The following is a 17,276-nucleotide window of genomic DNA, read 5'->3' on the forward strand; positions in this document are numbered from 1 at the left end:
TTTCTTGTCCCAGTCCTGTTGGTTTCTGGAAACCACTAATGAGAGGTTATTAAGGATGGTTCGATTGAACCTCTCTACCATGCCGTCCGACTGGGGATGCAATGGCGTCGTTTGAGTTTTGTCAATGCCAAGTAGTTTGCATAGTTCTTTGATTACTGCCGAGGCAAAATTCCTTCCCTGATCGGAATGTAACTGAAGAGGCACTCCGAACCTGGAAATCCAGTGCTGTATCATTACCTCAGCTACTGTGACTGCCTCTTGATCAGGAATAGGATAAGCTTCAGGCCACTTGGTGAAGTAATCAATGACAACGAGTATGTATTTGTTGCCATCAGCAGTTCGTGGCAGAGGTCCCAGGATGTCAAAGGCGATACGTTCAAAAGGCGCACCTACGTTGTAACGTTGCAGTCTGCCTCGGCTGCGTTTCCTCGGTCCTTTCCGACCTGCACAGGCATCGCAAGATCGGCACCACTTTTGCACGTCATTCTTTGCATTATTCCAGTAAAAGCGCTCACGAACTCTCTGTAAGGTCTTCATAATTCCAAAGTGACCTCCTGTAGGGCTGTTATGTAGTTCTTTGAGGACATCAGGAATCCGGGATCTTGGAAGTATCAGTTGCCATCGGAACGTCTTCCCATCATCCGACTCGAATTTCCGGTATAAGACGCCGTTTCGAATGTGAAGTGAATCCCAGAGTGCCCAGTATTGTTTTGTTGTAGGACTACAGATAGAAATGTCCTGCCATGTAGGTTTTCTGTTTGATGACTCTATTAAATCAAGTATGGGTTTAATGTCGCGGTCTTCCAGCTGGTCTTTCCTGACTTCATCATCACTCCACGGGTCTCGATCAGCCGATGTTGATGTTGTAATTTGTCTTGCGACCGGAGTCAGCAGCTCGTATTTCGCTTCCACCCTGGAACAATATCCGCAGCTTCCTTGGCAAGGTCTTCTAGCCAGGGCGTCGGCGTTTCCGTGTGATGATCCCTTACGATGACGGATAGTGATGTCATATTCTTGGAGTCTCTGTATCCACCTGGCTATTTGACCCTCAGGATTTTTGAAATTTAAAAGCCAGGCCAATGAGGCATGGTCCGTGCGGAGGAGGAATTTTCTCCCGTATAGATAATGATGGAAATGTTCTACAGCTTTGACTATGGCGAGCAACTCTTTCCTTGTGACACAGTAATTCCTCTCCGGTTTAGACAGGCACTTGCTCCAGTAAGCTACTACACGTTCTTGGCCGTCTATTTCTTGGGACAAAACAGCACCGACACTTTCATTGCTCGCGTCGGTGTCGAGAATAAATGGTCTGTCGAGCTGAGGATACGTCAGGATTGGAGCAGATGTTAAAGCTTCCTTTAAGTTGTTAAATGCATCCTCGCATTCCTTTGTCCACAAGAATCTTTGCTTGCTCTCTGTCAGCTTGTGAAGTGGTCTTGCGATGGAAGAAAAGTTCTTCACGAATCTCCTATAGTAGGTGCAAAGCCCTAGGAAGCTTCTCAGCTGATGGACATTTTCGGGACGCGTCCAGGATTTAACCGCTGATACCTTTTCAGGATCCGTGCGCACACCTTCTGCAGAGATGACATGTCCCAGGTAAGTCACTTCCTTTCGAAACAATTTGCATTTAGCGGGAGTCAGCTTCAGATTGGCCTCTTTCAGTTTCTGAAGCACCTTTCTTAGATTTTCTAGATGCTCTTCAAAACTCTTTCCGATGATGATGATATCGTCCAGGTATATCAGACAGGCTTCCTAGGAAAGGCCTTTCAAAACAGTCTCCATAAGACGTTCGAATGTTGCCGGCGCATTACACAGTCCAAACGGCATCACTTTGAACTGCCAAAGTCCTTGTCCCGTAGTAAATGCCGTCTTTTCTCGGTCATCAGGATGGATTTCTACCTGCCAATACCCACTCTTTAAATCAAGTGTTGAGAACCACTTGCTTCCAGAAAGAGTGTCTAGAATGTCATCAATTCTAGGAAGAGGGTAACTGTCTTTCTTCGTAACCTCATTCAACCGGCGATAGTCAACGCAAAATCTTGTTGAGCCGTCTTTCTTTCTGACGAGAACGATGGGAGATGCCCATGGACTCGCTGAAGGCTCGATGACATCGCCTTCTTCCATATCTTTTAACAGTGTTCGCACCTCTTCCTGTTTAGCAAACGGTAGACGTCTTGGATGTTGCTTGATCGGGGGATGATCGCCAGTATCTATTCTATGTTTTGTCAAACTAGTTCGACCCACGTTAGAAGACGAGCGGGAGAAAACAACTTGAAGATCTTTAATGACGCGATCGGCAGCATTTTTCTCTTTATCGTTTAATTGTGCATTCTGCAATAACTCCGATGTAATGCTCTCTGAGGACACGGATTCTGGGATGTTACTCTTTCTTTCAACGCTGGTTACTGGAGTACATGTTGCAACCACTTCACCTTTCTTAATAACTCTCGACTTTTCAGTTACATTGGCGACTCTCACCGGGATAACCGTTCTGGATAGGTCGACGAGTGTTGAGGCTACTAGTACTCCTTTTGGGATATTACAGTTATTGGGATATTCTATGATGCCGTAGCGGAAATTTCTATTTTCGGCTATGGATCCAGGAAGTAAAATTTCTGTTCTTGCCGGTATTGTGATATAGTCTTGTGCTATGATTTTATGGACAGAATTAACTTCTTCATCATTAACGAGAAATAACGCTATGTCCTCAGATGTAGAATGCAATTCGTTATTTTTAAAATCCAAGGAAAAGTTGTATTTCCTTAGAAAGTCCAATCCGAGTATGCAAGAATCAGTGATCTCTGCTACATATGCCGTGTGATGGTAAGCGGCACTTCCAAACGTGATGTTAACATTTACTTTTCCGTCGATGTCGATCTTCTCACCGGACACAGTCTGGAGGGTAACGCAGGGCGGCGTCCAGATAAGTTTGTTTCCTAGTTGTTGAGCCAAATCTTTTTGGATGATAGTGACGTTGGCTCCTGTATCTATAGTCATATTGCACGGAACTCCATTAATATGTCCTATTATGAAAAGTCCATTACTGCCGCCTCTCATTGCAGAAATCTGAAGCGCTTTAAACGGGGGCTTTTCATTATCTGGCAACCTCCGCCCCGCGAGATGGCCACTAATTAGTTTCCCTGCTGCTTGTTAGAAGCGGTCTTAACATCAGTACCCTGGGGTGTTTTGCAGTTTCTTCGTATGTGTCCTTCAGCACCGCAGTTCCAGCACTTAACGGTCGGTTTCTTCTCACCAATATTCCGTCTCAAGGCGTTCAGTTGTCTAGTTAAATTGTCAAGTCGAGCGGTGACTTGATCCCCTGGCTCCTGGACTTGAGCAGCTCTGACTGGGTGGCGGTCTCGACGAGTGGCTTGCTGGGCTGCCTCAAATTTCATGGCGTACACTAGAGCACTTTTTAAATCTTTTACATCCGCCATTCGTAGAGCTTTCTGTATTTCAGTATCTCGGATGCCGTCGATAAAGTATTGCAAGGACAGGATTTCCCTTGTTTCTGTCGGGCATTCCGAAAAGGCGAGATGGGACAGCCTTTCAACATCCGCGGCGAGCTCCTGAAGTGTTTCGGTAGGCTTCTGTTGACGAGATTTTAATTGGAGCCTGCTGTAGTCTTTTAAACACTTCTCCCCAAAGCGCAACTCCAAGGCGCCGGACAGAGCTTCGAAATCTAACCTTTTGTTTTCGGGAAGAGTCTGAAGGATATCCGCTGCGTCGGCTCTTAGAGAAGCGGCGAGATGACAGGCCTTAGCTTGGGAATCCCATCCATTTGCATCCGCCACGATAGAAAATTGTGTCTTATACACCTGCCAGGAGGTCTTCCCATCATATGTGGATAGCTTCAGAGGTGGACGAGCAGGCATTGGTAAGAATTTAAAATCATCACTCCTGCTCCCTGCCGACGCTACGAATTTCTTTAAAGTATCCATTTCTTTGGCAACTTCAGAAACTCTCTCATGAATTTGTTGTTCGATTTGGTGTTGGATGGCACAAACACTTCCTTCAATTCGTTCCTCCACAGCAGAAACTCTCCCTTCTATATGTTCTTTTACAGAAGAAACTCTTTCTTCTATTTCTTCTTTCACCGAAGAAACTCTTTCTTCAATTAGTCCAACTTTATTTTCAACTGTGTCAATTCTGCCTTCCATAGCTTCAAATTTATTTTCTATTATGCAGGTAATCTCTCTTTTCATTTCTTCTTGACCTGCTTCAATCTTTTCTTGACCAGCTTGAACGGCTTTCATTTCGTCCTTAACAGAGTTGACGGCCCCTTCCATCTTTCCTTGGCTAGATTTCATCTCTTCTTTCATTTCTTCTTTAAACGAGGCAAAGGCTGTTATCAATTGCCTTAACTGCTCTTCCATCGCTCTTGTTATTGGCATTCAAACCCCACTCCTGACACCAAAAATTGTTGCGTGCGTACGGATTCGTTACTAAATGAATACACAAGTCCGATGAAAAATGAACAAAAATTTATTATTATCACAACAAAAATGCTTAAATTTTCTCAAATTATCACGCAGTATTACAATATCTCACAGTAGTTTTCTTTTAACTACTCAAATGTCCAATAGAACGTAATTCAAAACAGCTAAAGAACGCTATTCCGCGAATTCGCTACAATCAACAACAGTAGTTTTCTAAACAACAACAAACTAAGCAACTACTACGAACTGAGATGTTTTCTTCCTTTTATAAGATTTTAAAATCACGCGCTAGAATTTTCCAGTACTTTCTCGAAATGAAAAAGAGTTATTTATTTATTTAATGCACGCGCTCTTGTATTTTCAATTTTCCGGCTTAGCTTTCTTTTAATATTCGTCACGCGCTGCACTGCGCGAGAAATAAAACCATTTAATTTATAATTGAACTAACATTTGCTTTTTAAATACCAAATTCGTAACAGTATGTATATTATGATGTATATATCTGATTCGTTTTGACCGAAACTGCTAACTGAAGACTAATACAATAATTTTCTAATGTTTTGTTATCTAAACCTTTGAATTGTAAAATGCCATATAAAACCTGAAAAGTTTCAGAACCTATCGTTTATTCACATTATTAGAAGTAATGTCACTTAATTCTCATAATTAAGAAGAGAATGTATTTGAAAACATTTATTTTAAATTTATTTCCTCTGTTAAAGATTCATCGACAAATTTTTCATAGTCAAATTGACGATTTTATTTTCTAGCTCTGACTTAAATATCGCAGGAGATTCTGTACTTCATTCAAAATTCTCTGCAATCTCATCAGCAGCAATTTTCATCTGATCATATCCATATTCCCTATAACATTTCACATTTTGTATGGTTCTTGATAACATCTTAAACAATCTGACAAATTTATAGTTACAGATTGCAATAACTTCCAGATTGAATTTATTTCATACAAAATAGAGTGCAAAGAGTTACATCACATAAACTTGTAATTTGGATTGTCTTTTGCTAACCCGCTTGCTTTAATTTCAGTTTTTACATCTCTGTTGACGTTTTATATTATTTGGAACAATGCATCATAGTTTTATAAAAGTTGAAAAGCTTAGAGGTCTTAACGCATCTACTCTGCTTGTACACCTAGCAGCACTGAATGGTTGTAAAGTTAATTTTGAAACGTATGCTTACTGTACTGCTATCTGTCTCTCGATGAAATTCTGATAGTGTTAATTTTTGGCACTCTTTAACAACTTCTATTGGAAATGAATGGGGCGACACTGAACTTTTGTTTGACAAATCCAAAGCAGTCGCTGTTGATATGGATATGGACGGCTCATCTATACAGTTTTTAATTCGAGTCTGTTGTTATAACATAAAAATTTTCTACTGATAATAAGTATCTACAGTTGTTGTAAAAACATAATTATTTTGCCTGATCTACGTTTTAAACACAAAACCTGAATTAATTTAAACGCAAAAAATTATACTGATAGAAATACTCTGCTCTGCTTGACATTGAAAATGCAACACCAAGAAGGAATGGTCAGAAATTTATGCAAATTTTAGAGTAGATGCACGTCACTGAGTTATGCGAATGATGTGAAATGAAGTAAGATATAAGGGAAAGAATGGGCAATATTCGTGCCGTTATTTCTGTCAGACGAATTATCGAAGAAACTTGGGTTTTGTCCCGGAGGATACGTGTAAATAGGAGAGAATGCCAGGCCGCCGTCAACGAAGGCACTTCCAATAGATAGACGATTTTAGGAGGGGTATGGTGATCGGACTGAGAAGGGCGGGTTGGTCCTTACGTCAAATAGCAGCTGATACCCACATGGATGCGAGCACGGTGCATCGGCTAGGGCGAACATGGTTCGAACAAGTAAATGTGGGAAGAAATCACAACAGTGCTGCCTTTTATATATATATATATAAAAACTCGACAATTCCCCCCCCCCCAGCGGTTTCTGTTTTTTTTTTTTTTTTTTTTTTTTTTTTTACTGTCATATATCAATGTTCCTTCCCCATTTACGATCTACATTCAGTCAAATTAGGAATCGGATTATTCGGACATCTGCCAAGAAACCGGAAAATGCGATGAAAAATAGAAGGCTCCCGTCTTTATCGGAAAGTTTGGAAGATCTGCGAAATGCATATAAAAACAATTTCCTGAAATTGGTTCTATATTGGAAAAATCCTATTATGAATACTAATTTGTTTTCAAGCAAATCTTATCAGAGCGTTTGATGATTTTCATTGATTTAAACATATATTTTACTATATAAGTTTGCGAAAATATTATCTACACTGAAGTTAATAAAATGTGGATTGAAAAAATACGGTTAAGTTTACTGCATTTATATATGCCCAAGTAATTTGAAAAATGAAACAGTATATTTTTTGATTTCTACTATTAAGCATGTAAATATTCCTATCTTTAAGAATCGAAATGATAAAAATCATTACATTAATTTTATTATTACATCATCACTGTAATGATAAAAACCATTACGGTGTTTGAGGCTTTATTCCCATAGCAGATAGCCTATAGCATGAGAAAGGCTATCTACGATGATGAAACAAAAATCATTATAATCTTTTAATAATGTGCGTAAAGTACATTTTTTTCAGAGAATGAAACACAAGTTTTTGGAAAAAATAATAAGATATGGTATATTCAAATAATCAAAACGAAATTTAGACGTGAAATTAAGAATGAATATTACATAAAATGCTCTTTTACAAACATTAAAATAACAGAACTCGAATTTCTCAACTCTGCACCTAAAACTTTAATTCATGCGAAATTTATCTCCTTGAACAGAAAATTGTAAGAAATAACTTTAAAAATTACTTTCAGTTCAGATCAATAGATGGCGCCAAAAGTCACACTTGAGTTTTCAATTGAGATTTCTGAGTGACAGTTGTAAATGTGAAACTGGCAACGCGAATTACGAATAAAATTTTCATTAGATTTAATTTAACGACATTGTAAAATAATCTGCAGCAAATGTTGACAACCTAGGCAGTTATGGAACTTGGAATGATTTTTCGGAATGAAATAAAATACAAGGTATAATTTCGTAAAATGAATTTTGATTGGGGCGAGGAGCATTTAACCCTCTTAAACGTATTCCTATTTCTACGCAGTTTGGAAACGTTGGGTATTAGCGAAGACGTGAGATTCGAAGCCAGCAAAATCATCCATTTAATGGGGGAAAAAAAAAAAAAAAAAAAGAGTCATAAGCATTTCCACTAACAATTAATTGTTTGAAGGTAATTTCATTTGATCTACTTTGGCTTTTGGGGGATGTAACCATATTTTCCGAAGCTAATGCAGAACTTTTCTCTTTTTAATCGCCGATATTATTTTGTCGAAAATTATGGCCTATACCTTAATTATCGAATAACAACTGCAGTCGAAACCGTTAATGAAATTAAATGTCGTCTTGATTTCATTCGCGCAACTAATGGTACATACTATATCGAAACGTACTGAAATGTATATACAAGTTTATACATTTCTGAATATAGAAGTAAAAACTGATATGCCTAATCTCACCAATGTTTATCGACCGCCCTGTATTTATTATAAATATGTCTATGCTACATTGCTGCAGCTGAGTGCTCAGTTGTCGAGTGGTTTAGACTGCTGCTGGGAGTTTGACCTGGTTCGATTCCACGCAAAAGGGCTGGCTGCGTGGTTAGTTTTCGTGGCTTGTGGGGCTGCGGCTACCTTTCCCCCGCATTTCTTTGGCGCTTCGAGTTTTCTTCTTCGCGCATGCGCAATAAGAATTTCCCCCCGCATTTCTTCGGCGCTTCGAGTTCTATAAGAATATTATCTCTGCGCGACTGCAAAAGAGAACTTTCGCCTTCTGTTTTTACAAGTTCATGCACGCGTTTTACTCATCGCTGAGATTCCTGTTATTTATTGCCATGTACGTATTTCGATTAATTAAAGAATTTATTTTTCTAAATTGGGTGTCTAGCCATAAATCAGACCCCAAAGGCTTTCCTCATGTGTAACGTAAATAAGAACCATATTTCCCTTAAAGCTCTCTGTAAGGCAACTCATTCCGTGGCAGGTAACCTTCGTGTACTTTGCTGTACGGATTCCCCTTTGAAGGTTAAGTTAGTTTATTTCAGAAACCTAACCTAACCCTGAAAGAGGAATTCGCTATTTTGAAAGTACCTTTGGTTTAACTTTATTAAACATATGCGTTCGTTACCTGTAAAGGCATATGAAAAACTTTGATAATATTTTATTAGTAAGAAAGCCGGAAAACCACAAAAACATTGTTATCGTTTAAATTTGCCTAAATAATAACATAGATGTAAAGAAATTTAGTCGTTATCTAAGATTCTAAAACTGCAAAAATTCTTCACAATATACAAAATGACCAGAATTTCGGCAATTAAAAATTAGGAACTATTGTTTATTTATTTTAATTTCTCGTATTTATGAAAGAAAAAAAATGCAATCTGAATACTGGAGATCAGAATTCTCAACTAGAGACTGAAACGAAAATTTACCATTCAAAAATTCGAATATATTTTCTTGTAGCAATCTTGCTTTTAAGCAAGAAGAAAAGAGATGAGAACTTTGGCGAACGCCGTTTCTTCCAGTCCGTGAGGCATGGTAAGTTCCAAATATATTTAAAAGTATAAAAAGTTAAATAAAAATAAAAACAATGTTATTGCCAACTCATAAAACAAAATCTTTAATCTGTTAAATAATTTTAAAATTGAAGAAGAATTTGAAAGCTTCACTATGTACTTCTGTTTCTCGTTTTGGAATGTCAGTTGGCATAGAAAAATAAATGTCGCAATCTTAAAATAAAGAAATGTATGAAAGAGAACGAGTGTAGTTTTTACCCTATGAATGAAACTGCGTTATTTCAATCCGATTTTATTTTGGTTCTAAAAGATACTGCACAAGAGAACAGAATTAGAAATTCTACGATCTATAAATTATATTATATTTGAAACACACTTTATTTACCAGGATTCTAATATAAAAAATTAATTATTTTCGGTAATTTTTGTCCATTTCAGTCTGATCACTTTTATAATGACCTACATCAAGAAATTTGTTCCCAATTCTTAATGAATCCCATTACGCATGACTTACCAAAACCAGCGATCTCTTAATGTTAATCTCAAACGAAAGCAGTGCGCGCTTTTGAATATTTTGCTATTTCGAGTCGTTTCACTGTGTCTTTCGAGAATAGTGACGAATCATAGAGAAAAGTATTTAAAATCTGTTAGCATTCACTATTTTTCTGCAGAAAGGTTTAGTAGATTTACGAATTAATCTTGTGTGCTTCAGAATTCTGTTCGACATATGTCAATGACTTGGAATAACATACAGCTTTTTTTCTACGCTTCAAAGGATATTGTTGATTGCTAAGAGTTTTTCAAGTTTTTTCTTATTCCTTTCGGTTTTGTTGTAACGTTTGCCCCTTTTTTATTTATAGGGGCTTCTTTTATATGTAGAAGTCTACTTTATTGGTAGTAGAGATTGCCTTTCTATTCACCACCAGATATCTCATCTGGCAGCTTGTCCGCATGTGTACTGACCGTATTGACTTGACTGCACACCTTAAGATTTCGCGGTAAAATGATAATTTCCACGACATCCTAGTTTTTACAACTCAAGTTGGAATTTGTTAATATGTTTAAGAGATTTCTTGGCATTTTGCCCGAATGTGTACTAACTGTACTGACTATACACTTTACCTGGTCGCAAAATAATAGTTTCCACGACATTCTAGTTTTTACAACTCAAGTTGGAATTTGTTAATACGTTTAAGAGCTTCTAGCACCTATAATATTTTACAGACTATTTATTTTTTTGGCACGTGTCGAAAAGTCCTCGGCTGACAGGATTAAATTAGGAAATCAGATGAAAAGGTGTAAGATTTATTTAATTAACAATTAATTTCCTATCTTGAATCTTTCCTGCATTTTTACTATTTCGTCTAATTTACTACAGTATTAAGTGAAGTAAGTTTAATATTAGAAGTAAGATTGTGAGAATCTAAGCTGAGGATAGTGGATTGCCAAGCCGTCACCAATTATTTACCAAAATAAAACCTAAACAACTGAACAGCTAATAAGACAGCAAATGTCTCAGGATCAGTCGTGATGTTATCTATTGTGAGTATCGTGTATGATTTTCCTGAAATATGTGTTTGCTGCGATTTCTAACTCACCTTCCGGATCGGAAAATTTGTACTCCCGAGCTTCAATGAATACTGCTTTTAATTTTTAAAACGTTGTATTTTCCTCCGCTCGATTAGTTGCATTTCAAGCGGACTTTTAAGCATTAGCAGCGGTTCCACAGTAGCTGAGAAATCTTTAATGGAAGTTCCGTGGTAAGAGTCTTAATAAAGACGTTAACCGTTGCATTGTTACGTATAATGTGCAATTTTTTAAACGCCATGATTTTAAATTCATCAGATTTGAGACCTTTGTTGGACAACATCCTAATTGTTGAAGTTCTTTCTTCGGAGTTTACATTTTGAAACACTCATCTTGAAACCCACATCTTGTAGCAAGGCGAAAACGTCCTCCGAGTCATTAATATGTTCCTCATTTGCCTTACTTAGTTCATCAGGGCACGCTGAGGTTGCCGGTCTCTTCCTTAAGCTAAGATTGTCTTCCCTTATTTAAACTTCAATCTAGAGAGTCTGATAGAGTAGAAGAAATGGTAAAAGTAACTCGCTGTTCTGCAACCGCTGTTTCAGACCTTCAGACTCCCATGAGTGTTACACACGAACATGTGTGTCTAGTATAACTGTTAAATGTTTAGCTTGTTTGTATTATATCAACCTATGTTCATACTAAATTTTATTAAAATCTGTCCTATAGTTCTGGAGATCGTAGATCAGATGTGCAAATTCTCTTAATTTATTTCACCAGTGTAGTTAGAAGACTACCTCGGTTAACGGTTTTGGTTTGGTTTATGGGATTAAGGCGAAGCCTCGAGAGCTATCTGTCTAAGGAGACGGATGCCTTCGTGGAAGACTTTCTAAGGCTTTCGGCCAAGCTTTTTGAGAATTTCATGCTGTTTTAGTTAGAAGCATCTACAGCTCTGTCATAATCTCTTGTGAAGGCTTGTGTGTCTCTCTTGTGAAAGTTATGTTGCTGTTTAAAAGTATCATGGACAATTTGCGCACCAATCCTCTGTTCTTCGGCGAGCTTTATTTTCGATTTACTGCGTTAGGCTATTTCCATTAGTTTAAACTTTCGTTTTAATGTGAAAGGAACGCCCTTGAGCTTAGTACTTGTAGTGTGTTCTCTAATCATAAAGTTCTAAAAATTTAAATCAATTTTGAAAAGATAAGAAGAAAATATGCACGAATATACGTTACGAAACAAAAAATATCTCAGTGGATTATGCACACACAGAACGAGTTGTACAGTGTAATCGTTGAAAATAAGCTTGAATACGCTGTTCAGCGAGGATTCTAGGACTTTCACGCGTTTTTTGTTACACATTTTAGTATATATCACTGAATGTGCTGCGCATCACCACACACACATAATCTGCGCCTGGATAATCGAGAGTATGATGTACTTCTGTTACCGTTGTAACTCTTCCAAAGTCTCCGCTAATAATAAGGTCGTCGTAGCTTACTTATTAATAAAAACTAAAGAAGTTGGATATCATTGTATCACTGTATATCACATAATAATTGGCCAACAGAAATAAGACGAAAATGGGGGGAGGGGGGAACTAAAGCCTTTTTATTGGCTACAACTTTTATTTAGGTTTTAGATATGAAGTGCAATTTAATTTTTTTTATTTAGAACCTCCCAGAAATTAAATTCAAATAATCAGGGTCAGCTTGAAAGATAAGCTACACGGGCAGCCGCTTAAGGTACTGATTTTTGGAAGCACCAGATAAGTTGCTCTCGCAAGTGACAGCTTCCTAATTTAATTTTTTATGTTTGAATTATTGATATTTTTAACTTGTACGAGGTGTCAACTATATTGATAGCTTAGGGCGCCAAATGTGTTGGAGCTGGCCAACAAATAATACTCACTTTAACAATAAAAGCTTATCAAGTTTATCTTTGACTTAAACAGTATTTTCTCAGAGCGAGTGCTAACTAAACTAGTACTTTTCAGCAAATTCAAATCTCCAGTTAATTACAGTTTTAAACTAACTACTTTGTAAGCACAGAAGAAACTCAGCTGTTCAATTACAATTAGGCAATTGAACCTGTTACCTGTTCAATTCCCACTAGGCAGTTGTAACAGATACTGGCACTGTATTGTCAGAATACTCGTATTATAGCTTTATTTATATTTAGTGCCAGAATTTATAATTAGTGCCAGAATTAGTGCCTTATTTATAGTTAGTGCCAGAATATATAGCTTTATTTATTAAGAGAATTTGAGTTTTATATATGGCTAAGATGAAAGTAAAAACTATTGCATTTTCTTTATTTTAGCTGCTGTGGTCATTTATTGGAGTGTATTTCCTGCTCACAAAGAGTATTGCCCAAGAGAGCCAGCCCTCTTCAAGTGGTAGTCGGAGAAGATTGCCAACTGTCATCATCACCAGAGATCATTTGCGTCAAAAACCAGCTTTATATGGTTCTTATGGAGATGTTGCAGCTGAATTTGTAGTTAGTGCAGGTTTGGATACAGGTAAATCTTCTGCTGTTCGAATAAGGAGGCTTGGAAGCAGCAGAAATAATGCCACACATTCCTCATCTTCGAATAAGAATAATAATAACAGATTCAGTCATATTAATCGTCAACCTAATCCTACTAATCCTATTCAACACAACAGGCCAGTAGTGGTAGATGCAAATGTCAGGTACAGGGCACCCACTCCTTATTCACCATCAATTGACAGAAGAGATTACCTAAATGAGAACAGGCAAGTGCTTCGAGGAGGCATTTCTCTCCAAGAACAGCATCATGGGCTTGGAGGATATTTCAATAGACCTGCTCCAGCATATAGGCCACCTATATTTGTGCCATACATTCAGCGTCATCAAGGTCCTAATGTTCGGTTAGGGGATAATGGTAAAGAAAACGGAGCCTCTCCGAATAATTTTCACCCCCAGCAACATCAGAGAACACAAGATGTACAAAATCAATTACCTGGAAATCCAAATGGACAACATTATTCTTCACATCAGAATGAAATGAAGTCAAATGGGCAAGATAACCCTATTGGAAGTTTCCATACTTCAAGTAAGCCCAATCATGAAATAGATGACGTGAATCAGTCACGTTCTGGTTCATCTGTTGGAGGAAATGAAGAAAATGAGTATCGTCCTTCATTAATACCACCCGAAGTGAATAAGACTATTATTGCAGAGACTCCTACATTAAGGTTGAATGTACCTAATAAGAAACATGAATTTTATAATCTTATCATAAGGAAGCCATCCTTCATATTGAAAGATCAAATCACGGTGAATGAGCTCGCTAGGCGCTCTGACCGACCTGCGTTTGGACCTAGATCTCTTGACGTAGACAGTCAAGAAACAGTTCGACGTAAAAGGCAAGCATCTAGTTATATATTTCCTGAAGGAAATCCTGACGAAATTCCTCGGAAAAGGAGGTTTGAAGTTGACTTCGATGATTCTCACGATAGCGAAGAGAATGAAAATATAAGTTTCAATTCCAGCAAAATTAGTGTGTATGGCTCTCAGAATATAGAAACACCTCCACGTCAGACTAATAGTCTTAAAACTAAAAATCAAGAAAATGTGACAGCAAACAATGTACAGTTTAACGATGATAGCCTTGAATATCACGTACCAAATGTAATGGTAAATAATCACGGAGAAACATCCAGTTATAGTTCCGATGAAAGTAAAGAAAGGAAACAGTATGGTGGCTATGATACAGACAATGTGGACAGCGTAGATGGTGATGTGATGTCATTTTCTGATTTCTTGATGTCACCTGCAGTTGATAAAATTCGCCTTGAGCGCCAGTTTCTTTTCCGAAACTCCAGTCTTCCGAATGACAGTCACACTACAGAGAGCTCAAGAGCTATTTCTGGGCATAATTTCCAATCTTTTATAAAAAACACAACAATTCCTTTGCTTAGAAAGCTCGTTGCTGCCAGGCTGCTTAATAATATGCTCAATTTTGGAAATGTTTCTAACAACTCAACTCTTGTCCAATCAAGTGGTATCCAGCAGGCAACAGTTCGTTCTTCTGATACCCATGCGGCAGAACAGCGTCAGTTTGGCATAGTTGTCAGTCCTTTCGACAGCCATGAAGCTTTATCTTCTAAATCATCCATGCCAATCATTCGCATTCTGAGAGGTCAAATTGTTCCTTTGCCTGATTTACCACAAGAACTAATACCGATCATTCTAGGAACTTACAAGCCAAGTTATACAACAACACGAGCACCCTATAACGAAGATCCATCAGAAAATATCTTGGATAATGCAATTTATGCACTGCTTCAGAATGAGGAAATAGGGAATACTCGACCACTGAGTCCTGTTTACAGCCCAGTGCGGCACAAAGCAAACAGAAAATCTCCATCGACGAACTACATTGGTTCATTAAAATCTTCAGATCCCATGCCCAAGCCTTCTTACAGTTACAAGCCAAATGACTGGTCGATGGGTCCAAGGTGTGACCGCCTTACTGAAGAAATCTGTCTTGATGATTCTGATTATCCCAGGTAAATATACGCTAATGCAAATTTTATTGATGACCATTTTATTTAAATAGAAATTCTACTTGTTTGTGTTCTGTAACGTATACTTACAAAAGGTTTATTTACAAAACGTATACTTACAAGGCTTGCAAAAGAAAGTTCAGGGTATTAGAAAAATATATTGCTGCCACGAAGGAAAAAAATCTGTAGCTTTCAATACATTATAAAAACTCTAATAATAACTAATAAATTAATTGAAAACGTAACTTATTTTAACTCCTTAAGTAAGAGTTAGTTATGTAAATTTTTTTTCAGGATCGAAAATTTCGATATAAAAATGACTACAAAATCTACTCCGATTTTTGGTGACTTTTTTAAACCTAATTTCATCTTTACAGTGACTAAAACAAATATTTAAAAACTGTATCATGTTCAGTTGAATTAGTTTAAATATTTGAAAACTAATTCATTTTTAATCTTTAAAAAATGCAGGGAAAATATTTTTGCCTGTTTCGTCTTTAAGACCATTTTTGAATAATGATGACTTTTGAGGAGTATTTTAGCAAAAGTTATCTTCTTAATTAAAATCCATCAAATTGATATTTTTAGTTGTTATTGTGTTAATTATTAAAATACACATAACTCTTTCGGGGCGAAATACCTTCTTAAAGCAGTCACCTTTTGAAAATAACTAGTATTTTTGAGAACATAAGCTTTCTAAGACGATTAGTTTCAAGGGAAGACATAAATGACTTATAACCCTGGGTGATCGTCTTAGAGAGGATTTACGTGCGTTTCTTGTAGGTTTAACATGACATAATAATATAAGGAAAGCATATGGTATTTATATATCAAATGTTTTTAATTCAAGATGGTGAAATGGACAATTGCTTCTCATGATTGTTACATTAAAAATAAATACAGGGTGTGAAAAGGTCGTTGAAAAACTTAACATGATGGTCTGTCATACAATGACAAACAAGATTTACATAGGAACTTGCGTACGAGAATGCGAACGGCGACCGCTGGAGGGCGATGTTCGCAGGCTTACAGAAGAGTGGGAAGTGTGATCATTTCAGGCGTTCAGCATGATGGAGTGCCTGCACATTTTAGCAACAGTGCGCGGGAATACCTCCGAAAGGACATATCCTGATGGCTGGATTTGGCAAAAGCGGACCAGTTGCATGACCATCGAGATACCTCGATCTGACTTCTCTGGATTTCTACCTGTGGGCATACGTGAAGTCCATAGTGTACGAGACGATAGAAACATTGGACCTGGAATCTCGTCGCCAGGATCGTGGAAGCGGCGACACATGTACGTGACACACCTCCCCATTTTGAACTGGCCCGTAAATCCATGCGTCTATGTTGTGAAGCATGTATTGTGGCGAATGGAAGGAATTTTGAATATCTTCGGGTAATTAACAATGTTCTTTAATATAAGCCATATTAACACGTTTTTCGACATCCTTTCTTTCTTCCCTTTACGTTCGCCAACTCTGCCCGTTAGCGGTCTCCCTTTGCATTTTCGGACACACGCTTCTACGTAAATGTTGTTTGTCATGGTATGGCAGACCGGCATGTTAAGTTTGGCAACGACCTTTTGAAACACCCTGTATATTGAAACCTCTCTAAAACGACCACCGCGGTTAAACGCTAAATTGGCCTTCTTTATAGATGAGGACTCTGATTTTCACCGACAGTCAAGGTGACTGTCGGTGAAAATCAGAGCAATCCTGCGTTCTCAGAAATAGTGATCGCTTTCCGAAGTAGTCGTCTGCAGGAAACTGTCGCCATGAGAGGTTTCACTCAATGCATAATAGTGAGTGACACTATCCTGATCTTTCTGTATCTCTAAGACATATTTCTGTTTTCGGTTAGTAACAAAATCCTACCGTTAGAAATAAAAATGAAAATTTTGAGAATACTTTGCTGTTAGTTAGTTAGCTATGCATTTATCACCGATATTATGAAAGATGAAAGAGCATTATTTTAAAGATCTCTTTAAATCTGTGTCCTTTAATAGCATTTTATAACAAGTGTTATTTTATACTATGAGTGGAAACACGTTTCTGATATCTTATAATTTATCGACTAAATAATTTCTGACTCCTCCACCTATTCGCTACAGAATCGTCTGCACTGAGAATTAAAATCGAAAATTAATGAT

At 37.6% G+C, this 17,276-nt stretch overlaps 1 protein-coding gene across 1 annotated transcript in view; it reads left to right on the plus strand.

The window, feature by feature from the left end:
- LOC118191183 (uncharacterized) overlaps positions 1 to 17,276 on the plus strand; it is an 85,964-nt gene that overhangs the window by 24,387 nt on the left and 44,301 nt on the right. The window contains exon 2 of the mRNA XM_035361986.2: positions 12,915 to 15,127. Coding sequence (XP_035217877.1) covers positions 12,915 to 15,127 — 2,213 coding nt within the window. The remainder of the gene's footprint in view (positions 1 to 12,914; positions 15,128 to 17,276) is intronic.

Source organism: Stegodyphus dumicola, chromosome 1 (assembly GCF_044657685.1).
Source record: "Stegodyphus dumicola isolate Sdum_Otavi_A_Nest chromosome 1, ASM4465768v1".
Classification (NCBI taxonomy): Eukaryota; Metazoa; Arthropoda; class Arachnida; order Araneae; family Eresidae; genus Stegodyphus; species Stegodyphus dumicola.